The 25,389-nt window shown below is 43.5% G+C and overlaps 1 protein-coding gene across 1 annotated transcript in view; it reads left to right on the forward strand.

The window, feature by feature from the left end:
• Positions 1-25,389, forward strand: part of ACAD9 (acyl-CoA dehydrogenase family member 9) — a 65,163-nt gene that overhangs the window by 21,329 nt on the left and 18,445 nt on the right. The window contains exons 3-8 of the mRNA XM_060110843.1: positions 18,041-18,142; positions 21,336-21,442; positions 22,188-22,288; positions 23,010-23,088; positions 24,005-24,179; positions 24,718-24,791. Of these exons, the coding sequence (XP_059966826.1) occupies positions 18,041-18,142; positions 21,336-21,442; positions 22,188-22,288; positions 23,010-23,088; positions 24,005-24,179; positions 24,718-24,791 (638 nt within the window). The remainder of the gene's footprint in view (positions 1-18,040; positions 18,143-21,335; positions 21,443-22,187; positions 22,289-23,009; positions 23,089-24,004; positions 24,180-24,717; positions 24,792-25,389) is intronic.

A 25,389-nucleotide genomic window follows, 5' to 3' on the forward strand; every position in this document is an offset into this window, starting at 1 on the left:
TCTCCTTGGATTTATTCTGTATGGGACTCTCTGTGCCTCCTGGACTTGATTAACTATTTCCTTTCCCATATTAGGGAAGTTTTCAACTATAATCTCTTCAAATATTTTCTCAGTCCCTTTCTTTTTCTCTTCTTCTTCTGGAACCCCTATAATTCGAATGTTGGTGCGTTTAATGTTGTCCCAGAGGTCTCTGAGACTGTCCTGTTCTTTTCATTCTTTTTTCTTTATTTTGCTCTGCAGCAGTTATTTCCACTATTTTATCTTCCACCTCACTTATCCGTTCTTCTGCCTCAGTTATTCTGCTATTGATCCCATCTAGAGTATTTTTTATTTCATTTATTGTGTTTTTAATCGATGCTTGATTCATCTTTAGTTCTTCTAGGTCCTTGTTAACTGTTTCTTGCATTTTGTCTATTCTATTTCCAAGATTTTGGATCTGGGAAATAGAATCTTGGATCATCTTTATCATCATTATTCTGAATTCTTTTTCAGGTAGACTGCCTATTACCTCTTCATTTGTTAGTTCTGGTGGGTTTTTATCTTGCTCCTTCTCCTGCTGTGTGTTTTTCTGTCTTCTCATTTTGCTTATGTTACTGTGTTTGGGGTCTCCTTTTTGCAGGCTGCAGGTTCGTAGTTCCCGTTGTTTTTGGTGTCTGTCCCCAGTGGCTAAGGTTGGTTTAGTGGGTTGTGTAGGCTTCCTGGTGGAGGGTACTAGTGCCTGTGTTCTGGTGGATGAGGCTGGATCTTGTCTTTCTGGTGGGCAGGTCCACGTCTGGTGGTGTGTTTTGGGGTGTCTGCGGACTTTTTATGATTTTAGGCCACCTCTCTGCTAATGGGTGGCGTTGTGTTCCTGTCTTGCTAGTTGTTTGGCCTAGGGTGTCCAGCACTGTAGCTTGCTGGTCGTTGAGTGAAGCTGGGTGCTGGTGTTGAGATGGAGATCTCTGGAAGATTTTCGCCGTTTGATATTATGTGGAGCTGGGAGGTCTCTTGTGGACCAGTGTCCTGAAGTTGGCTCTCCCACCTCAGAGGCACAGCACTGACTCCTGGCTCCTCAATTTGGGATGATTTGTTGTCTATTCATGTATTCCACAGATGCAGGGTACATCAAGTTGATTGTGGAGCTTTAATCCGCTGCTTCTGAGGCTGCTGGGAGAGGTTTCCCTTTCTCTTCTTTGTTCTCACAGCTCCTGGGTCTCAGCTTTTCGATTTAAGACTTTTAATTGGTATATATTTTACAAAAATTTTCTCCTGGTCTGTGGCTTGACTTTTCATTTTGTTAACAGTGTCTCAAAGAGCAAAAGTTTTTAATGTTGATTAGGTACAAGTTTTTTCTTTTGTAGTTCATGCTTTTTGTATTGTACATAAAATATCTACCAAACCCAAGGTCATGATGATTTTTTTTAACATCTTTATTGGAGTATAATGGCTTTACAATGGTGTGTTAGTTTCTGCTTCATAACAAAGTGAATCAGTTATACATATACATATGTTCCCATATCTCTTCCCTCTTGCGTCTCCCTCCCTCCCACCCTCCCTATCCCACCCCTCCAGGTGGTCACAAAGCACTAAGCTGATCTCCCTGTGCTATGCGGCTGCTTCCCACTAGCTATCTATTTTACATTTGGTAGTGTATATATGTCCATGCCACTCTCTCGCTTTGTCACAGCTTACCCTTCCCCCTCCCCATATCTTCAAGTCCATTCTCTAGTAGGTCTGTGTCTTTAGTCCCATCTTACCCCTAGGTTCCTCATGACCTTTTTTTCCCTTAGATTCCATATATATCTGTTAGTATACGGTATTTGTTTTTCTCTTTCTGACTTACTTCACTCTGTATGACAGACTCTAGGTCCATCCACCTCACTACAAATAACTCAATTTTGTTTCTTTTTATGGCTGAGTAATATTCCATTGTATATATGTGCCACGTCTTCTTTATCCATTCATCTGTTGATGGACACTTAGGTTGCTTCCATGTACTGGCTATTGTAAATAGAGCTGCAATGAACATTTTGGTACATGACTCTTTTTGAATTATGGTTTTCTCAGGGTATATGCCCAGTAGTGGGATTGCTGGGTAGTGTGTTAGTTCTATTTGTAGTTTTTTAAGGAACCTCCATACTGTTCTTCATAGTGGCTGTATCAATTTACATTCACACCAGCAGTGCAAGAGTGTTCCCTTTTCTCCACATCCTCTCCAGCATTTATTGTTTCTAGATTTTTTGATGATGGTCATTCTGACTGGTGTGAGATGATATCTCATTGTAGTTTTGATTTGCATTTCTCTAATGATTAATGATGTTGAGCATCCTTTCATGTGTTTGTTGGCAGTCTGTATATCTTCTGTGGAGAAATGTCTATTTAGGTCTTCTGCCCATTTTTGGATTGGGTTGTTTGTTTTTTTCTTATTGAGCTGCATGAGCTGCTTGTAAATTTTGGAGATTAATCCTTTGTCTGTTGCTTCATTTGCAAATATTTTCTCCCATTCTGAGGGTTGTCTTTTGGTCTTGTTTATGGTTTCCTTTGCTGTGCAAAAGCTTTTAAGTTTCATTAGGTCCCATGTGTTTATTTTTGTCTTTATTTCCATTTCTCTAGGAGGTGGGTCAAAAAGGATCTTGCTGTGATTTATGTCATAGAGTGTTCTGCCTATGTTTTCCTCTAAGAGTTTGATAGTTTCTGGCCTTACATTTAGGTCTTTAATCCATTTTGAGCTTATTTTTGTGTATGGTGTTAGGGAGTGATCTAATCTCATACTTTTACATGTCCCTATCCAGTTTTCCCAGCACCACTTATTGAAGAGACTGTCCTTTCTCCACTGTACATTCCTGCCTCCTTTATCAAAGATAAGGTGACCATATGTCCGTGGGTTTATCTCTGGGCTTTCTATCCTGTTCCATTGATCTATCTTTCTGTTTTTGTGCCAGTACCATACTGTCTTGATTACTGTAGCTTTGTAGTATAGTCTGAAGTCAGGGAGCCTGATTCCTCCAGCTCCATTTTTCATTCTCAAGATTGCTTTGGCTATTCGGGGTCTTTTGTGTTTCCATACAGATTGTGAAATTTCTTGTTCTAGTTCTGTGAAAAATGCCAGTGGTAGTTTGATAGGGATTGCATTGAATCTGTAGATTGCTTTGGGTAGTAGGGTCATTTTCACAGTGTTGATTCTTCCAATCCAAGAACATGGTATATCTCTCCATCTATTTGTATCATCTTTAATTTCTTTCATCAGTGTCTTATAATTTTCTGCATACAGGTCTTTTGTCTCCTTAGGTAGGTTTATTCCTAGATATTTTATTCTTTTTGTTGCAATGGTAAATGGGAGCGTTTTCTTAATTTCACTTTCAGATTTTTTCATCATTAGTGTATAGGAATGCCAGAGATTTCTGTGCATTAATTTTGTATCCTGCAACTTTACCAAATTCATTGATTAGCTCTAGTAGTTTTCTGGTAGCATCTTTAGAATTCTCTATGTATAGTATCATGTCATCTGCAAACAGTGACAGCTTTACTTCTTCTTTTCCGATTTGGATTCCTTTTATTTCCTTTTCTTCTCTGATTGCTGTGGCTAAAACTTCCAAAACTATGTTGAATAAGAGTGGTGTGAGTGGGCAACCTTTTCTTCTTCCTGATCTTAGTGGAAATGGTTTCAGTTTTTCACCATTGAGGATGATATTGGCTGTGGGTTTGTCATATATGGCCTTTATTATGTTGAGGAAAGTTCCCTCTATGCCTACTTTCTGCAGGGTTTTTATCATAAATGGGTGTTGAATTTTGTCGAAAGCTTTCTCTGCATCTGTTGAGATGATCATAAGGTTTTTCTCCAATTTGTTAATATGGTGTATCACACTGATTGATTTGCGTATATTGAAGAATCCTTGCATTCCTGGAATAAACCCCACTTGATCAGGGTGTATGATCCTTTTAATGTGTTGTAGGATTCTGTTTGCTAGTATTTTGTTGAGGATTTTTGCATCTTTATTCATCAGTGATATTGGCCTGTAGTTTTCTTTCTTTGTGACATCTTTGTCTGGTTTTGGTATCAGGGTGATGGTGGCCTCATAGAATGAGTTTGGGAGTGTTCCTCCCTCTGCTATATTTTGGAAGAGTTTGAGAAGGATAGGTGTTAGCTCTTCTCTAGATGTTTGGTAGAATTCGCCTGTGAAGCCATCTGGTCCTGGGCTTTTGTTTGTTGGAAGATTTTTAATCACAGTCTCAATTTCAGTGCTTGTGATTGGTCTTTTCATATTTTCTATTTCTTCCTGGTTCAGTCTTGGCAGGTTGTGCATTTCTAAGAATTTGTCCATTTCTTCCAGGTTGTCCATTTTATTGGCATAGAGATGCTTGTAGTAATCTCTCATGATCTTTTGTATTTCTGCAGTGTCAGTTGTTACTTCTCCTTTTTCATTTCTAGTTCTCTTGGTTTGAGTCTTCTCCCTTTATTTCTTGATGAGTCTGGCTAATGGTTTATAAATTTTTTTTATCTTCTCAAAGAACCAGCTTTTAGTTTTACTGATCTTTGCTATCGTTTCCTTCCTTTCTTTTTCATTTAGTTCTGATCTGATCTTTATGATTTCTTTCCTTCTGCTAACTTTGGGGGTTTTTTGTTCTCCTTTCTCTAATTGCTTTAGGTGCAAGGTTAGGTTGTTTATTTGAGATGTTTCTTGTTTCTTAAGCTAGGATTGTATTGCTATAAACTTCCCTGTTAGAACTGCTTTTGCTGCATCCCATAGGTTTTGGGCCGTCGTGTCTCCATTGTCATTTGTTTCTAGGTATTTTTTAATTTCTTCTTTGATTTCTTCAGTGATCACTTCATTATTAAGTAGTGTATTGTTTAGCCTCCATGTGTTTGTGTTTTTTACAGATCTTTTCCTGTAATTGATATCTAGTCTCATAACATTGTGGTTGGAAAAGATACTTGATACAATTTCAATTTTCTTAAATTTACCAAGGCTTGATTTGTGACCCAAGATATGATCTATCCTGGAGAATGTTCCATGAGCACTTGAGAAGAAAGTGTATTCTGTTGCTTTTGGATGGAATGTCCTATAAATATCAATTAAGTCCATCTTGTTTAATGTATCATTTAAAGCTTGTGTTTCCTTATTTATTTTCATTTTGGATGATCTGTCCATTGGTGAAAGTGGGGTGTTAAAGCCCCCTACTCTGAATGTGTTACTGTCGATTTCCCCTTTTATGACTGTTAGTATTTGCCTTATGTATTGAGGTGCTCCTATGTTGGGTGCATAAATATTGACAATTGTTATATTTTCTTCTTGGATCGATCCCTTGATCATTGGTCATGATGATTTTCATCTATATCTTGTTTTAGAAGGTTTATATTTTTATCTGTTAACATTTAGATTTATGATCCAGTCCCAGGTAATTTTGTTCACGATGTGAGGTAACGTTTGAGGATTTCTTTTTTGCATGTGGCTATCCAGTCGTTCTAGCAACATTTATTGAAAGGATGATCCTTTCCCTATTTAACTGACTTCGATACTTCTGTCAAAAACCAATTGACCATAAGATTCCCGGAAGATGGCAGAGTATGTAGCAGCAGGAATCTATCTCCCCGCCAGGCAACAATTGCACTGGCAGAATCTGTCTGTTGTGACTGTTGAGGAGCTCTGGAGTCTGGATTGGTGGTGGTGGTGGGGGGGTGCTTGGACAAAAATGTGGTTAATTTCAATCAGTTTCAGCTCTGAGCACAGAAGCAGCTATCCAACCCCAGACCCAAAGCAGGCTGCTATGCACTTGTTCCTGGAGCAGCCTGTACACAGCTTGTGGGAGCCAGAATGGGCAAAATGGACCCTGTGCATCAAGTATTAGGGATCTGTGCTGGTTGCTGATTGCTGCTTCTGATCAGAGGTGCAGACAAAGAGGCAGAGGCCATGGTGTTGCAGCTTCTTACAATGTTGCAAGCCCCTTCCCTTCTGGCAGAAGTCACTTCTAGGGGATTTAAAGGACTAGTGCCTTTTTTCCTCTTCATTTTCTTTTTGCCTTTTTTTCTTTCGGCTGTGTGGCATGTGGGATCTTAGTTCCCCAACCAAGGATCGAACCTGTGCCCCCTGCAGTGGGTGGGCGTAGTCTTAACTCCTGGACTGCCGGGGAAGTCCCTCTTTTTGTTCTTTAAGGAGCCAGATGGAATACTAGAACCTTCTAAAGCAGACACGTATATGGGTGGCAAATGACATGGGAAAGGGACAGGCTCAGGAAAGACCTGAAAAGACCTTAAGTTTACACCTCAGGCTGATCCTCGGCATAGACAAAGCCTACAACAATTAAAAAGCAAAACAAAACCCATAAGCACAAACAACAAAAATAAAAATCAACATGTGGAATATCAAACCTAAAATCTTCTGCACAGCAAAGGAAATAATCAACAAAATGAAAAGGCATCCTAAGGAATGGGAGAAAATATTTGCAAAGCGTATATTGGCTAGGGGACTAATATCCAAAATATATAAAGAACTCATGCAACTCAATAGCAAAAAAAAAAAAAAGGTTAAAAGATGGGCAGAGGAACTAAATAGACATTTTTCTAGAGAAGACACACAGATGTCCAACAGATACATGAAAAATGCTCAACATCACTAAACAGGGAAATGCAAATCAAAACCACAATGAGATAACACCTCACACCTGTTAGAATGACTATCATCAAAAAGACCACAGATAACAAATGTTGATAAAGATGTGGCAAAATGGAACCCTTGTGCACTGTTGGTGGGATTGTAAATTTGTCAGCCACTATGGAAAACAGTATGGAGGCTCCTTTAAAAATTAAAATCGAACTACCATATCCAGTAATTCACTTCTTGGTATATACCCAAAAGAAATGAAAACACTGGGACTTCCCTGATGGTGCAGTGGTTAGGAATCCACCTGCCAGTTCAGGGGACATGGGTTCAATCCCTGGTCCACGAAGATCCCACATGCCGCGGAGCAACTAAACCCGTGCACCACAACTACTGAGCCTGTGTACCACAACTACTGAAGCCCACGTGCCTAGAGCCTGTGCTCCGCAATGAGAGAAGCCACCACAATGAGAAGCCCGCACACCGCAACAAAGAGTAGCTTCCACTTGCCACAACTAGAGAAAGTCTGCGTGCAGCAATGAAGACCCAATGCAGCCCAAACTAAATTAATTAATTATATAAAAAAATGAAAACACTAACCCAAACACATAATATGCACTCCCATGTTTATTGCAACATTATCCACAATAGCCAAGGTATGGAAACAACCTTAGTGTTCTCCAGTTGTTGAATGGATAAAGAAGATGTAAGATACCAAGATATATGTAAGTAAAGTAGAATATTATTCATCCATGAGAAAGGAAGTCCTGCCACTTGCAACAACCTGGATGGACCTTGAGGATAGTATGCTTAGTGTAATAAGTCAGAGAAAGACAAGTATTGTGATAATCACTTATATGTGGAATCAAAAACTGAACTCCTAAAACAGTTGAATATGTGATTACTAGGGGCTGGGGAATGGGGGAATTGGAGAGGTGTTGTTTAAGGGTATACATTTGGAACTAGTAGATAAGTGAGTCCTGGAGATCTGATGTACATTATTGTGATTATAGACAACAACACTGTACTATAAATATCAAATGTGCTGACAGAATAGATCTTAATTATTACCGCCTCAAAAAGAAATGATAATTGTGGGATGTATTAGAGGTATTAGCTACGGCTATGGTGGCAATCCTATTGCAATATATAAATGTATCAAATCAACGTGTTGTACACCTTGAACTTAGACAATGTTTTATGTCAAATATGTTTCAATTAAGGAAATAAGAGCAAACACTGGGGATTTCCCTGGTGGACCAGTGGTTAATACTCTGTGCTTCCACTGCAGGGGGTGCAGGTTTGATCCCTGGTCAGGGAACTGAGATCCCACATGCCACACAGCACGGCCAAAAAAGAAAAAGGAGCAAACCCTGGGAAGAGGGAAAATCTGATTTCCCAAGTTACCACATTATTAATTCACATGTCCAGTTTTCAACAAAAGCAGAGCAGAAAAGTATGACCCATTCAAAGAAAAAAAAAAAGAACCAACAAAAAAATCTTCCTGTAAAAGACCTGATGGAGGAGCTACTAGACAAAGACTTAAAAATAGCCATCTTAAAGATGCTTAACTAACAAGACATGCAGGAAGTGACGAATGTGTGAACAAAATGGAAATATCAATAAAGAGGTAGTAAACCTAAAAAGAAACAAAAATGACATTTGGGAGGTGAAAAGTACAGTGACTGAAAGGAAGAGTTCACTAGAGAGATTCAGAGACAGATTTGAGAAGGCAGAAGAATCAATGAACTTGCTGAAAGGATAATGGAAAATAATCAAGTCTGAAGAACAGGAAAAAAAATATTGAAGAAAAGTGAACTTGAGGAACCTGTGGAGCACTGTTAAATGCATACATATTGTGGGAGTCCCAGAAAGAGAAGAGAGACTATTTGAAGAAACATTGCTTGAAAACTTCTCAAATTTCGTGAAAGACGTGAATATAAACATCCAAGAAGCTAAGCAAACTCCAAATAGGATGAATCATAGAGACCTACACCAAGACACGGTATATAATCACACTGTCAGAAGACAAAGACCAAAAGAGTCTTGAGAGCTGTAAGAGAGAAGCGACAGACAAGGGATCCTCAATAAGATCATCAGTAGATTTCTCATCAGAAACTTTGGAGGCCAGAAAGCAGTGGGCCAATATATTCAAAGTGCTAAAAGGAAAAAATTCTCAACCAAGAATGCTATATCTGGCAAACTGTCCTTTAAAAGTAAGGGTGAAATTAAGACATTCCCAGATAAAAGCTGAGGGAGTTTGTTACCACTGGCTCTGCCCTACAAGAAATGCTCAGGGGGGCTTCCCTGGTGGCGCAGTGGTTGAGAGTCTGCCTGCCAATGCAGGGGACACGGGTTCGTGCCCAGGTCCGGGAAGATCCCACATGCTGCAGAGGGGCTGGGCCCGTGAGCCATGGCCACTGAGCCTGCGCGTCCGGAGCCTGTGCTCCGCAACGGGAGAGGCCACAACAGTGAGAGGTCCACGTACCGCAAAAAAAAAAAAAACAAAGAAATGCTCAGGACACTAGACAGCAACTCAAGTCCATGTAAAGAAATAAAGATCTCATTGAAGGTAAATACATGGGCAGGTATAAAACCTAGTATTGTTGTAACAATGGTTTATAACTGTAGTTTTTGTTTTCTACTTGATTTAAGAGTCTAATATATTTTTTAGAAAAACATCAGTCTAAAAGCTAGTATCACTAACTTTGTAACTCTACATTTTGTTCTCTATTAAGAGACTAAAAATCGTTTGAAACAATTATTTATGTATTTGGACATGGTGCATAAAGATGTAATTTTGTGACAACAATGAAAGAAAAGGGTGGATATGGAGCCTTTAAAGGAACAGAATTTTAGTATGTTATTGAAGTTAAGCTGGTGTAAATTCACATGAGATTGTTATAACTTTCAGATGTTCAATGTGATCCCCATGGTAACTACAAAGAAAATACCTAAAGAATATACATGAAAGCAAATGAGAGAGGAATTGAAATGTTTCACTGCAAAAAATCAAGTAAAAAGAAGACAGTAATGCAAAAAAAGATAGGCAAAAAAAGCTATATAAATAACAAAATGACAGAAGTCTTTCCTTACCACTAATTACTTTAAAAGTAAATAGATTAAACTCTTCCATCAAAAGTCAGAAGTTGCCAGATTTAAAAAATAATCCAGCTATATCTTGTCTACAGGAGATTCAGTTTAGATCCAAAGACACAACCAGGTTAACAGATAAGTGGGTAAATAAAATGCATATGCATACAATGGAATATTATTTAACCTTTAAAAGGAGGGAAATTTGGACCAATGCTACAACATGAACCTTGAGGACATTACGCTAAGTGAAATAAGCTGGTCAGAAAAGGACAAATACTGATTGATTTCACTTGTATGAAGTATTGATACTGAGAGCAGTCAAATCCATAGAGACAGAAAGTAATAGAATGGTGGTTGCCAGGGGGTTGGTGGGGGAGGAGGAATGGAGAGTTACTGTGTAATGAGGGCAAAGTTAACTGTTTTGAATGGTGAAACGAGTTCTGGAGATGGGTGGTGGTGATGGTTGCACAATAATGTGAATGTACGTAATACTACTGAATTGCATACTTAAAACTGGCTAAGATAGTAAATTTTACGTGTATTTTGCCACAATATAAAAAAGTGGAAAAAATCATTTATGTGAGGGTCTGTTTCTGAATCCTCTGTTCTATTTGTCTCTTTTGATGCAAATATTATGTTTCCTTCTTTACTGAGCTTTGTAATAGGCTTGAAAGCAAGTAGTGTTAGTCCTCCAGCCTTGTTGTTTTCTGAAGTTGTTTGGCTCCTCTAGGTCCTTTGCATTTGCTTATAAATTTTGGAATCAGCTTTTCAGCTTCAACAAAAAGGCCTTTGTGTGTTATGATTGGGGTTACAGTAAATCTGTAAATCAGTTTGAGGGAGAATTGAGATTGTAACAATACTGAATTTTCAAATGCACGATCGTGGGATATCTCCCCATTTATTTGATTCTTATATAATTCTCTCAGCAGCATTTTATGTGTCATGGTCAGTGTAGAGACCCTGGACATTTTTTTTCTTCTTTTTTTTTTTGGCTGCATTGGGTCTTCATTGCTGTGTGCAGGCTTTCTCTAGTTGCGGCGAGCAGGGGCTACTGTTTGTTGCAGTGCGTAGGCTTCTCGTTGTGGTGGTTTCACTTGTTGCAGAGCACAGGCTTCAGTAGTTGCCGCATGCTGGTTCAGTAGTTGCGGCATGCAGGCCCTAGAGCACGTGGGCTTCAGTAGTTGCAGTGTGTGGGTTTCAGTAGTTGTGGCATGTGGGCTCTAGAGTGCAGGCTCAGTAGTTGTGACGCACAGGCTTAGTTGCTCCGCGGCATGTGGGATCTTCCTGGACCAGGGATCAAACCCATGTCCCCTGCATTGGCAGGCGGATTCTTAACCACTGCGCCACCAGGGAAGTCCCAACCTTGGACAAATTTTGACAAAAGTTTCTGATGGTTTCTCAACTGATCCTTAATGTTTTTTTGATGGTTTGTAAAATGTATCCGTAAGTATTTAAAATTCTTTGACATTATCATAAATGGCACTTTTTAAAATTCCAATTTCTGATTGTTCATTGTTTGTATCTAGAAATACAGTTGATTTTTTACACATTATTTTTACAGTGGTATGGAAGTTCACTTTTTTCTGTATATACTTGTTTCTATTTCTGAAATTTTTCTTCATAATCTATATTTTATTTCATTAATAAAAGAAATTCACGCTCATATAAAGGAGATTTAGGAACTATAAACAAGATGAAAGAAAAATGTCACCCATTGTGTCATAGTTTTTGTTGTTGAAAATCAATTTTAGTTGACCTTCAGCAGATGTGGGTGTTTTCGTGGGGATTTCTTAATTTAACCTCAGGGTTATTCCCATTAAATTTAATATGTATGTAATATGATAACATTTCATGATGACATTATTTGCTTTAAAAAAACTTTAGTTTGAGATAATTGTGGATTCACATGCAGTTGTAAGAAATAATTCAGAGATCAGTTATACCCTTCACCTAATCAGTTTCCCCCAATGCATAGCTTTATGGAATACGTCTTGCATAACCACAGAATGTTATCACAACCAGGAACTTGACATCAACCTTATTCAGATTTTGCCAGTTGTACGTTTACTGATTGTGTGTGGACTTATGTAATTTTGTCATATATATAGATTCATGTGACAAGCACCACAGTCATGATACAGAACAGTTACATCACAAGAATCCCTCATGCGTTCCTTTTATAGACATAGCCACTTCTTGCCCTCTCCTCCCCAGCTTCTGGAAACCACTAGTCTGTTCTCCATTTTTATAATTTTGTTATTTCAAAAATGTTATATTAATGGAACCATACAGTATATAAACTTTGGGATTGGCCTTTTTTACTCAGCATAATTCTCCTGTAAGTTGCCGTGTATCAGTGGTTTTTTCTTTTTTATTGTTTGGTAGTTTTCCATGTTACGGGTTAACACAATTTGTTGACTGTTCTGATGTTGAAGTACATCTTGGTTGTTTCCAGTTTTGAGGCTCTTACGAATAAAACTTCTGTGTACGTTTGTGTACAAGCTTTGTGTGAACATGTTTTCTTTTCTCTGGGATGAATGCCCAGGAGTGCAGTTGTTGGGTCCTGAGGTAGTTCTGTGTTTAATTATTTTCAAAGTGTTGGCTGTACCATTTTACGTTCCCAATAGCAGTGTATTTGATCCAGTTTCTGTGCCTTTTTTGCCAGGATTTGGTGTTGTCACTGGTTTTGTTTTTAAAAAAACTTCTAAAAATTTTGGCCATTCTGATAAATGTGGAGTGTTATCTCGTTGTGGTTTTAATTTGCATTTCCCTGATGCCCGATGATATTGAACATTTTTTCATGTGTTTAGTTGTTCCCTTAATGTAGCCTCTTCAGTGAGTACAGTTGGTTTTTGTATATTGACCTTGTATCCTGTAGCCTTCTTAAGCTCATCTATTAGCTCTTGCAACTTTTTTGATCAATCCCAGAGGGTTTAGTATATAGACAGTCAACGTGGTTGGTGTTGAAGGCAGTTTCTTGTCTTCCTTTCCAGCCTGGTTTCCCTTTCTTTTCTTTGTTTAATTCAATGGCTGACATCTCTAGTATGTTGAATAGGAGTGGTCAGAGCCAACTTCCTTGACTTGTGCCTGATTTTAGGGAGAAAACATTGTCTTTTACCATTAAGTATGAATTAGCTGTACATTTTTTTGGAATGTACATTTTTTTGCCCTGTACCAGGTTAAGGAAGTTTCCCTTTATTTCTAGTTCGTTGCGTGTTTTCATCATAAATTGTATCAAATTGTGTCCAGTGTTTTTTTCTGCATCTATGAAGGTGCATGAAGATGATTATGTTTTTTTTTCTGCATGAAGATGATTATGTTTTTTTATTGTTTATTCTGTTGACGTAGTAAATTACATTGACTGGATTTTGAACACTGAACGACACTTACATTCGCAGGATAGTTCCCCTTGGTTGGGATATATTATCATTTTTTGTATTGTTGGATTCACTCTGGAGAATGTTAAGGGGATGTGACAGCTAAATACAGTTGGGATCCTGGATTGGATCCCAGGAAAGAAATAGGGTATTAATGGACAAACTGATGAAATTCAAATTAATTCTGTAACTTAGTAATATTGTATGAATGTCCATTTCTTAATTTTGATAGTTTCCCCATGGTTCTATTAGCTTCTGTTAGGAGAAGCTGGATGAAGAGTATACGGGAACCCTATACTATTTTTGTGACTTTTCTTTAAATCTAAAATTATGTGAAAATAAAAGTTTAAAATAAAAATGAGAAAGTGATTTCTTATGGGCAGCATAGTTGAATATTGTTTTTTAATCCAATTTGATAGTCTTTTTTTTCCTTTCTTAATAAATTTAATTATTTTTTTATTTTTGGCTGCGTTGGGTCTTCGTTGCTGGGTGCGGGCTTTCTCTAGTTGCGGTGAGCAGGGGCTACTCTTCATTGTGGTGCGCAGGCTTCTCATTGCGGTGGCTTCTCTTGTTGTGGAGCATGGGCTCTAGGCTCATGCGCTTCAGTAGTTGTGGCACGTGGGCTCAGTAGTTGTGGCTCATGGGTTGTAGAGCGCAGGCTCAGTAGTTGTAGCACATGGGCTTCGTTGTTCCATGGCATGTAGGATATTCCCGGACCAGGGCTCGAACCCGTGTCCCCTGCATTGGCAGGCAGATTCTTAACCACTGTGCCATCAGGGAAGCCCTCCTTTTTAAAATTTATTTATTTATGGTTTTTTTTTTTTTTTTGCGGTACGCGGGCCTCTCACTGTTGTGGCCTCTCCCGTTGCGGAGCACAGGCTCCAGACGCGCAGGCTCAGCGGCCGTGGCTCACGGGCCCAGCCACTCCGCGGCATGTGGGATCTTCCTGGACCGGGGCATGAACCCGTGTCCCCTGCATCGGCAGGCGAACTCTCAATCACTGCGCCACCAGGGAAGCCCTTTAAGTTTATTTTTTATTGAGGTAACGTTGGTTTGTAACATTGTAAATTTCCTGTGTACAACACTGTATTCCTATTTCTGTGTATATTATGCCATGGCACCAAAACTTCACTTTCCATCTATCACCATACACTTGATCTCCTTTACCCATTTCACCCTCCCCCATTCTGTGCCTTTTAATTGGTTTTTGATATATGATTATTTTAATGTGATTATTGATATATATGTAGTTGGGTTTAACATTATCATCTAGCTGTTTATTTGTCCCATATTATCTTTGATCTTTTTCCCTCTTTCCCTGCTTTTTTTGGATTAATGGAGTATTTTTTATGATTCCATTTTATCTTTTTTGTTGCTTTATTAGTTATGATCTTGTGTTTTATAAGTGGTTGCTTTAGAATTTATAGTATGTAAACATATACTATGTCTTATCAAAATCTGCTTTTAGCTAATATTATACCACCTCATGTATGGTGTAAGAGCCTTACATTTCTGCTTTCCCAGCCCATGTTCTGTTTCATACATTTTATTTCTACATTCTTTATAAACCCTACAATACTTTGTTTCCTTCCTTCCTTTCTTCCTGTCATAAAATGTACATGGAATAAAATTTACCATTTTATGTATTGACTTCCTCTTGGTACCATCATTCTTCTGTGGGAGGGACTTCTTTTCACTTTTCTTGTGGTGCAGCTTTGCAGGGGTGAGTATCTACAGCTTTTATGTATCTGGAAAGTCTGTTTCATCAGAAAAGATTTCTGTGTTGACAACATTTTTCTTTTAGCGGTCTCTTCTGATTTAGCATTGTTTCTGATGAGACATCTGCTACCATATTATCTTTGTTTTTTTTCATGTGTGTTTCTTCGTATCTGGCTGCTTTTAAGTGGTTTTAGAGAAATTGATATTAGTGTAGTTTTCTTCACATTTTTCTCAGGGTCCTTTGAACTTCTTGGATCTGTATGTTTATAGTGTTTATCAACTTTGGTAAATTTTGGTCATTATTTCTTTAAACATTGTTTTATCACCAACCATACCACATTCCCACACTCCTTCCTCCCTGCTCTCCTTTGGAGATTTTATATATATATATATATATATATATATATATATATATATATACACAAAACATGGGTATCTATAAAAAAGATATATGTATATAAAGATATAGATATATATATTTGCTTGAGGTTGTCCCACAACTCACTGATGCTCTGTTGTTGTTTTTTTGTCTTTTTTATTTTGTATAGCTTTTATTATTATGTCTCATGTTCACTAATCTTCTTTTCCCCCTGGTATTTGGTCTACTGTTAATCCGATCCAGTGTTTTTCATATTAAACATTGTTTCATCTCTGGAAATTTGATTTGTGTCTTTTTATTCTTCCATGTCTCTCCTTAATATGCTCATATTTTCTTCTACGTTTTTGAGCATTTGGAATTTGGTTACAATAACTTTTTTTAAATAAATTTATTTATTTTATTTATTTATTTTTGGCTGTGTTGGGTCTTTGTTGCTGCGTGTGGGCTTTCTCTAGTTGCAGCGAAGAGGGGCTACTCTTCGTTGTGGTGCATGGGCTTCTCACTGCAGTGGCTTCTCTTGTTGCCGAGCACGGGCTCTAGGCACGTGGGCTTCAGTAGTTGTGGCATGCAGGCTCAGTAGTTGTGGTGCATGGGCTTAGTTGCTCCGTGGCATGTGGGATCTTCCTGGACTGGGGCTTGAACCCGTGTCCCCTGCATTGGCAGGTGGATTCTCAACCACTGCGCCACTAGGGAAGCCCCTATAATAACTCATGTAATACCCCTGTCCACTGTCATCTTTGTTATTTCTACGTCATGTTCAGTTGATTGATTTTTCTTCTCATTATCACTCATATTTTCCTGCTTCTTCATGTGCCTGGTAGTTTTCTGTTGGATGCCAGTCATTGTGGATTTTACATTATTGGTGCTGTGTGTGTGTGTGTGTGTGTGTGTGTGTGTGTGTAGTATGGTCTTAAGCTTTGTTCCAAGGCACAATTAAGTTACTTGGAATAGTTTGATCCATTCGAGACTTGCTTTTAAGTGTCGTTAGGAGGCGCAGAGGAAGCCTGTAGGGCACTGTTTTTCAACTTTTTTTTTTACTGCTCTCTCTTCCCCCGGAGCCTTTTTATACATCTTTTTACCCTAATCACATCCCTCTGTGAAATTTTAATGCCACAACTATATTGTTATCTGCTTATGTGTTATACGTGTTGCTGTGCTTTGTACATAAAATATTTTTTCGCTCCCCTTCCTCCAGAACCGTTTTCACCCCCTTGGGGGCACTGTTGCCCTGTGGAGAATGCACATGGCCTCGGACTGATTCTTTGCTCCTAGTAATACATGACTCTTCCTCCTTGTATCTGATATCCTGTATTCTAAGACAGCGAGATAAATCCAGTCCCTGTACCTCCATCTTGCGGGAAGGAAGTCTTCCCAGATCCTGGCAGTTTCTTCAGAGTTGAACATACCGTACCATACAGCCCAGCCACTGTGCTCCAAAGTGTAATGAAAACATGTAGTTGCACCAAAACTTGAATATGAATGTTCACAGGATCTTTATTTCTAAGAGCCAAAAACTGGGAACCAACCAGATGTCCTTCAAGGGGTGAATAGATAAACAGTTTTATACCCATACAGTAGGTACTGAACAATAAAAAGGAATGAAGTATTTATACCTGCAACAATATGGATGAATTTCAAAATCATTAGGCCAAATCAGGCCAGATCAAAAAAAATGCCTTGTGATTCCATTTATATAAAAACTCAAAAATGCAAACCAATCTATAGCTGAAAAGATTAGTGGTTGCCTGGAGATGGAGGTGGAGGGATGGATTGATCACAGAGGGACATGAGGAAATTTCGGTGGAAAAGGAAATGCTTTTGTTGATTGTGGGAATGGTTTCATGGGTGAACAGATGTCAGAACTCAAAAAATTATTCTAAATATGTGCAGTTTATTATGTGCCAATTACATATGTCAGTAGAATTGTAAAAGTAAAAAATGAGGGGTTTGGGGCCTCCCTGGTGGCACAGTGGTTGAGAGTCCGCCTGCCGATGCAGGGGATACGGGTTCGTGCCCCGGTCTGGGAGGATCCCATATGCCGCGGAGCGGCTGGGCCCGTGAGCCATGGCCGCTGAGCCTGCGCGTCCGGAGCCTGTGCTCCGCAACGGGAGAGGCCACAACAGTGAGAGGCCCACATACCGCAAAAAGAAAAAAAAAAAAAAAAAAAATGAGGGGTTTGGACTCCATTTGGGGAACCTATATATCTCATTAGTGACCCATATGTATAAAAATTTATAAGCGTGATTATGGTTGTTTCTATGATTTATAATAGTGATGAAGTTTAATTTGTTGGCAGTTGATGAAAACACTTTTACTTGATTCATATAAAAGTGTGCAGTTGCAGACCTAACACAGTGATGGTTGAGTTTTGCTGTGGTGATTGTGTGTGTTGGTGGTAAACAGACTGACCTGTTCTCAAGAACCTGTGGACTCTGGGGAAAAGGTGTGGTTCTGAACACTGGTGGAGCCGGGTCCAGAAGCTGCCTAGAGTCTGGCTATGTAGCCAAACGTTTTAGGACAGTGCTGGCAGTTGCGTGTTTATTGTCTAATTTTCTAGAAGGTACAGGTGATAATCAACAAAAGTTCAAGTTTAGTAATAAATGCCTGCAGAAAAGTTTAGGTCTCATAAATGTATAGTTTCTGCAGTTTTACGCAATGAATACACCCAGATCAAGAAACAGAACATTACCTGGTAGTGGTAATTTTCTGAAATGCAATTCTTGCTGGGCGAATGAGATAAAATTGAACACATGCTGAATGACCATGGCTAGACAATTTCCAGTTCTGAAGTTTCTGATGCTGGGATTGTATAACATACAACAATTGTTGTGTTTACTTCTATTTGTGTAAACGTAGGTTATATTTTGTTTAATCAACATATTTCCTCTTGGCAGTGGACTCTCAAAAAATCGACCGGGAGGGAAAAATCCCAAATGAAACTTTAGAGAAACTGAAGAACCTGGGGCTTTTTGGGATGCAAGTCCCAGAAGAATACGGTAAGTAAAGGAAACCACCACCCAACCAGTTTGGCTTTTAAGAAAACCCTCCGTATTTGTCCAAAAAAGGGTTCTGTTCCAGAAATCTGGCCTTTGAAAATGCATGAAGTCCAAGGTCAGGCTGTAAAACATCCCTTTGTGGGTTAAATCCAGGGTGGCTGGCTGGTGAGTGTGTGGCCTAAGAGGCTTTTCAGCGGGAAGAGCTATCCAGTTCTGTGCCTTCCTCCTCGGAGGTGGGGAGGGACCCTGCAGGATGTCTGTGCTCTCTGGGTCCCTTGGGTGGGGGAAGAGGGGTGGGTATCACCTCTGGCCAGCTCGGGCCGGTGCAGCGTGGTCTCCACTGTGAAGCCCTGTGGTCTGTCTGGCAGAGGAGCTGCCCCAGGCCCGCAAGTGCTTTTGTGTGTAGGGAAGGCCACGTGCTGCACGCCCAGGGGCCAGGGCCCAGCGACCAAAGGGGTGGGCGCACGGCTGTGGGGCGCGGGCTGCCTCGGGGAGGTGGAGCCCTGGCCTCGGGAGCCTTCGAGCAGGCCCGTTGTCCTCTGGGCCGTGCCTGTTGCTGTTGGAGGTTTACAGTGAAAGGCCCTGCCTTTCCCCCAGGATCCCTGCCTGGTGGCTGGGCCCTGTTAGACTGAGCCCGTCGTGCAGCTTGTGTGTTCCCTGCCTGATGCAGGGGTGGTCCTCTCAGTTCTGTGGGAGCAAGGGGACAGGCACGGGGTGTGGGAGGGAGGAGCAGGGACAAAACATAGGCCCTCACGAGCACTGGCACTGACGCACGTCCCTGTTATTTTCATTCTCGGGATCTTTCGACGAAGACGTGTGGGCTCCACCCCGCACCCCCTGCTCTCTGAGCCCTCCCGCCGAGCCCAGGCCGAGGCGGCTTCCGGCTTCATCAGCACAGGGTTAGCGGTTTGGACCCAAGAGCTGTAGGTGGTGTGTGACATCCGGGTGCGTTCTCCCAGCCAGGCCGTGGGTCAGGCCTGCACAGCGAGGCCCGGCCGCGGGCGCTGTCCTTGACGTGCTGCCTCCGCCGGGTTTATCTCCGGGGCTGAAGTGAGACCTGCGCCCCCCGCACACCCCACCGCACAGCCAAGGGTGGGGGCCTGTGCAGGAAGTCCCACTGGGACCTAGCCTGCAGCTGCTGCAGTCTGAGACAAAATGTGAAAATTTAGAACAAACGAGTTTGATGCCTGTTTTCCTTAATTGAGGCATATTTTAATCAGGTTAAATCTTCGCTTATATGTGTGTCTGTCGCAGTGCATTAAGCTGTTAAAGGACGTCTCCTACTTGTCATCCTATGAAATCCCTCTCACCGCATTTCCAAGCGTACGGAAGGAGTTACAGTCTGTGCAGAAAACATGAGATAATTGCTGCTGCTGCTCCCCCTGGTGGCGGGATGCAGCACAGGCCTCTTGGGGGGAGCTACACCTGCAGCCTCTGGGGACTGGGGACTGAGCTCTCCCCAGACCTCGAGACCTGTCGGTGTCACTTGTTGGTACTCATAGGCCCCGGGGAACTGTCTGCCGTAAGGTGGGGGCCACGTTGAATATTAGAATAGAGACCAAGTGGGGCTGAGCCACAGAGCGGCGGTTGTTGTCATGAGCTGAGAAAAATAAGTGTTTGGAGAAAACAGATAGTGGAGGAAAGCTGGCTGACACAGCCAGGTTGGTGATTATACCTGTTTCCCCTTGAGAATCATTAAGAAACTACTTCCTGACTTATGAGAAGCAGCAGTTAAGTTTTCCTCCAGACAATTTTTGTGTGAAATTGGAATATGTCTTTTTGCATCTCTGTGTGTTTTATGCCAGCACGTGTGTGTGTGTGTATGTATGTGATTGCACAAATCCATGCCTTGTTCCTGTTTTATGTCCCCTTCTTGGGTGTGAAAGTGCTCTTTTCTTCCATGAGATGACAGTGGTCGCATTTGGAACTATTTCATTGTCTTTCCTCTTTTTAAATCCTTCCTGGGGAAATGAAGGCGACAGCAACCTTGTGTTCATGCCCAAAACATTTTCGGGAATTGTTCCCAGTCCTGGAGTGTTCTGAAGGCTGGTTGGAAACCACCATCCTGGAAAAGAGGCCTTTCCACCGGCAGCCTGGTTTCCGCCTCCAGTTCCCTGGGTGCCCCCGGGTCTTTCCGGCCCCTCAGCCCCTCCCCCATCAAGCAGTCTCCACCCACCTGTCATCTGTCCCCATTGGTTGTCCTCCCCCCATGATTTCTGTGATACTTTCATGGGGAAAAAAATCAGTTTGTTTTTTTTTAACAAGCAACACTGACTTCAGTATGTAAAACAAGTAGGAGCACAAGCGTTTTGATTGAAAGAGGCGTGGTGATGGGTGCCACAGGGCCCTGGCCTTCCCTGGGTCCCCACTGAGCGCAGGGGACGCTGTGCACCCCTGCAGGGACTCGGCCCTCCCCTTGTGTGGAAGGCGCCCCCTGCAGCTGGGCCGCGTGTGACCTTAGGCCTCGGGTAGTCATTTGTAAGGTGCACACAAGGCCACCCCACCACCGCCGGAAGTTGAAGATAAAATGCGGAATACCCAAGTTCAGCGGAGCCTGCGTTTTTAGTGTTTTCTCTTTTTGCTCCTAGAACACTGACTCCTTCTGAGGGTGACTTTGCCCTCCGACCCCGGGTGGCCATTTGGCAGCATCTAGAGACATTTATGTTGTCAGAACTGTGGAGGAGGGGGGACTACTGGCATCTAGTGGGCAGAGGTCAAGGAGGCCACCCCACGTCCTACAGCACACGGGGCGCCCCTGTGACAGGAGGACCCGGCCCCGGATGCCAGTATCCCAGGCGGAGAGGCCTTTCCTGGAGGCCCCGAGATACTGGGGGTGGGTTGCAGAACGGGGTTCACGACTGTGAAGCCCACCGTCTGTAATAGGAGGTATTCACAGCATTTCAAGTAACTTTATGTATGTTTAGGTGTTTATGTATTTTTGTATTAAATATTACATTCTTACATTAAAATATACACCTGTATATGCTTATATGCCTAGAAAAAGTCTGAAAGGATGTACACAGAAATGCTCTTTATGAGTGATAAGCTATGGGTAATTTCTGTTTCCTTTGTACCATTCTGTGTTGTGATTTTTAAAAAATGGTGAGCTGACTTGACTTTATAAAGCCACTTGCCTTTCCTGGGAGGAATTTGGGGATGGAGCTTACGTGAAGCTGGCCTGTTTCTGCCCTAGGTGGCCTGGGCCTCTCCAACACCATGTATGCGCGGCTGGGGGAGATCATCAGCCTGGACTGCTCCATCGCCGTGACGCTGGCAGCACACCAGGCCATCGGCCTCAAGGTCAGGGGTCTGGGTTTCCACGGTGGCGAGGGGGCAGCCGGCTCAGCGCCTCGGAGGAAGGCCTGCTGTCCTGCAGCCTCAGTGTCCTGCAGCCTCCATGTCCTGCAGCCTCGCTGTACCGTGCTCAGTGCCCTTGGGTGGCCCTGTCCTTCCTTTTGAAACGTCCTCCTGCCCCATCGCCTCTGACCCATCCTTCCAGGCCCAGGTCAGATGCCACTGCCTCCATGGAGCCTGCCTTCACCATGCGCTGGAGGTGACCCCACCTCTTGTTTGGCTTCCTCAGGGCCTGAGCGTGTCCCCCCCTGCTGTTGGCACCTGTCCTCCTACTCCACTGGACTTGGAGTCTTTCAGGGCAGGTCCAGGGGCCCACACACTCATTCCTTGGGTGGTTCTTGCTCAGCGTAGAAACCAAGGGGGCTGAGTGCACAGCAGGCTTGGCGCCCGGACGTGGCACTGCCGAAGCACCAGCTGTGGCTCCAGCCACCTGGCCACCCTGCCAGGAAGTGGCGGAATTGCCGGAAAGCCTGAGGCCCTCCCTGGAGCTGTGCCAGGCCACCCTGGACTGTGCGCTTGGGGATCCCCCTGGCAGCCCAGCTCCCCAGACCCCCCAACAGCTCGCCATTTTTTACTGCGGCTGCCAGCTCTTGCGTGAAGGAAGCATGTTCCAGAAGGGGCCGTGTTCTGCAAGCACGTTTCATACACTTCTTTCTTGCCACCGCTGAAAGCAGCCCGTGTGTGTTGCCAGGGCATCATCTTGGCCGGCAACGAGGAGCAGAAGGCCAGGTACCTGCCCAAGCTGGCTTCCGGGGAGCACGTGGCCGCCTTCTGCCTGACAGAGCCAGCCAGGTCAGCCCTGCGCACACTCACGGCCTCAGGGTCCAGGGGCTTTTACTGAAGAGGGGTGGCTGGCTTCTCCCCTCCCTGAAGACTTCCCGGCAGTTGAGTCCACAGCTTTTCTCACCCATTCTCTTCATGCTGTCTTATCTCTACCTTACTTCTCTTTCCTGGTGACCTTTGCAAATGAAATAACATGGCTGACAGCACCTGTAATTTTTTTGTGCTTTGCAACCCTCCTTATATACAGTAATGCATTCAGGCTTCGCAGCAACTTTTAGAGTATGGAGGGCGGGTGGTATTGTCTCCACTTTACAGGCCGTGAACTGAGGTTCAGTGAGATGGGGTGATGAGCCCCGCGTCTCACAGCTGCCGTGACGGCAAGTCCGTTATCCAGCCCCTTTCCGTCTGCTTCCCCCACCTGGGGACCTGGGTCCCCTGCACTCACCTTGCGGGAGCTTAGAGCCCGCATGAGCCGGCATTTCCGTGTTTAGACCTCCCAAACGTCACTGCCGCCTTTTCACCCGATGTGACAGAGCAGGGTCAGCCAAACCCACCTCGCCACCTGTTCTCACAGGTGAAGTTTTACTGGAACATGCCCGTCTGTCTGCAGATGGTCTGTGGCTGCAAGGCTGAATGTATCTCTTAGCTGGCCCTTTGTTTTCCGTGGGGCCTGGAAACCGCTCTTCTGTCTCCAGCGTTACCCCTCAACCGCATATTTCTGTCCCCGCAGTGGGAGCGATGCCGCCTCTATCCGGACCAGGGCCACGTTAAGTGAAGATAAGAAACACTACGTCCTCAATGGCTCCAAGGTACAGCTGCGTGGCCTCCGTGGCTGCGTCAGGGTCTCCGTCCTGACCTTCACCGCCACGCACTGACCACTTCCCATGCTCCAGGGATCATAAAGGGCAGGCACGTCGCCTCTCAACCGTCATCCTCGGGTGATGCGCCTCCTTCTTTGGAAGAAGAAACGGTGGCTCAGAGAGGTTACGTGACCCACCACCATACCGTCTGCTTAGTGGCAGGATGGGAACGGAGGTGTCCTGGCTCCTGAACCTGCAGGCCTTCGTGGTGCTGCCCGCCTCCCTGAGCTGCTCTCCTGTGTCCGTTCTTTTAACTTTTTATTACACGGAATTTGAAACACAAAAGTTTAGTGTCGTGAACGTCCACCCCCGTCTCCCGGCTTCAGTGCTTCCTCCGTCACACTGCACTTCTGGATGGCAGCCGTGACGAGCTCAGTGCATCTCTGCAGGACAGGCCTGAGAAAGTCACGGTGTACGCTTAAACCTTGATCATTTCTTACTATCTGCGTAACGTTCAAACGTCCCTGATTGTCTCATACTTCTTTTTTTTACAAACAAGTTGCTTGAATTAAGATCCAAATAAGTTCTGTATAGAGCAGTTTGTTGAGAAGTCTGTTCCCCCTCCCCTTCCCCATCCTCCTCCCCTCCCCCTCCTCCTCCCTCCCCCTCCCCTCCTCCCCCTCCCCCTTTCCCTCACTCCTTTCTGCCTCCCTCCCACCCCCAGCTGTTCCATGCTGAGCCGGAGCTGCTTGACACACACACAGACACATGTGCAGGGCCACCTGTGTCTCCTGGGGAAATCCGTGCTCTGGGGATGCTGGGTTGAGCCCGTCCTGGCCTGAGCTGTGACGGGCAGCTGGTGCTGAGGGTGGCCAGTCTGTAGTAGTTTGGTTTTCTCTGGAGCCCTTTTGCTTTCTTTCCTCAGGTCTGGATCACCAATGGAGGACTGGCCAGTGTTTTTACTGTGTTTGCAAAGACAGAGGTTGTTGATTCTAATGGCTCAGTAAAGGACAAGGTCACAGCGTTCATAGTAGAGAGAGACTTTGGTGGAGTCACCAGCGGGAAACCTGAAGATAAGTTAGGCATCCGAGGCTCCAACAGTGAGTGGCACGTGCATGCATGTGTGTGTATGAGAGAGAGACAAGGTGAGATTTTATCTTGATAAAAAGATATCAAACATCAAGATAACATGAGACTGAAGTAGTTTTGTTACCACCCGAGCATTTGGCAAAATTTCTCTGCACATCACGCAGTGATGACTTCAAGGTGAGGTCGTCGCCACCTCGTGGCGCTCAGCCTTGGAGGAAGGTGGTGCTGGGGGGTCCTGGGTCAGTGTTGCAGTACAGCAGACCCCCATCTTTCCAGCCTGGGACTCCTCCTTCCTCCCTTCTCCCTCCTTCCCACCTAGGCCCAGTCGGCACTCAGTTCACTTGAGGCTGGTGTCCTGTAAGTGGCCCTCGGCCCACCTGGAGCTGCCCTGCGGTCCTCACAAGGCTCAGCCTCTTGGGTCCCTTAGCTCGGACTGTGGAGGGTCTGAATGAATGAGCGAGTGAGTGAATGAACCACGCCCCTGAGTGGGGGTCGGGGGTAGAGCGCTTCGTCCCCCTCAGCTGAGGTCCTGGATGTTGTGTGTTCCAGCCTGCGAGGTGCACTTTGAGAACACCAGGGTGCCCGTGGGAAACGTCCTCGGAGAAGTTGGAGGCGGCTTTAAGGTGTGTTGCCCTGCGTGTGCTGACCTTTGTTGCAGTCTCGTGTGCGTCGGCCCAGCTTCCCATCACCTCCCTGCTGGCAGTGCGCTGGGCTGGGCTGGGCTGGTCGGGCGGTCATGCATGGCTCTCTGCAGGGAGGTCAGCAGAGCGGAGAGAAGTCAGCCCTGGGAGGCAGGGGTGCAGCAGCGCTCAGTCTCACCCTCCCTCACGTAGGGGTAGAGTCCTCCCCCAGCCAGTGGAGAGAGCAGCCCAGTGGCCCTGCAAAGCTCAGGTTGCACAGCCCTGGGTCCTGAGTGCTTACCCTGATGTTTTTTTTCTTAGAGTAAGAGTTTTTTTTTTTTAACAGGTAATTCACACGACAAAATTTACCATTTTCAAATGAATTGTTGGTTTTTAGTATATTCACTGTGCTTGTGCAACCGTCTCCATGGCCTAATTCTAGAGCACTGCCGTCACCCCAGCAAGACACTCCATACTTTCTCATTTCCCCTCTCCCAGACCTCGGCCGTCGCTGTTTCACTTTCTGCTTCTGTGGATCTGCCTGTTTTGTTTGTTTGTTTATAAATGTATTTTATTTTTGTTTTTGGCTGCATTGGGTCTT

This window comes from Mesoplodon densirostris, chromosome 10 (genome assembly GCF_025265405.1).
Source record: "Mesoplodon densirostris isolate mMesDen1 chromosome 10, mMesDen1 primary haplotype, whole genome shotgun sequence".
NCBI classification, from domain to species: Eukaryota; Metazoa; Chordata; class Mammalia; order Artiodactyla; family Ziphiidae; genus Mesoplodon; species Mesoplodon densirostris.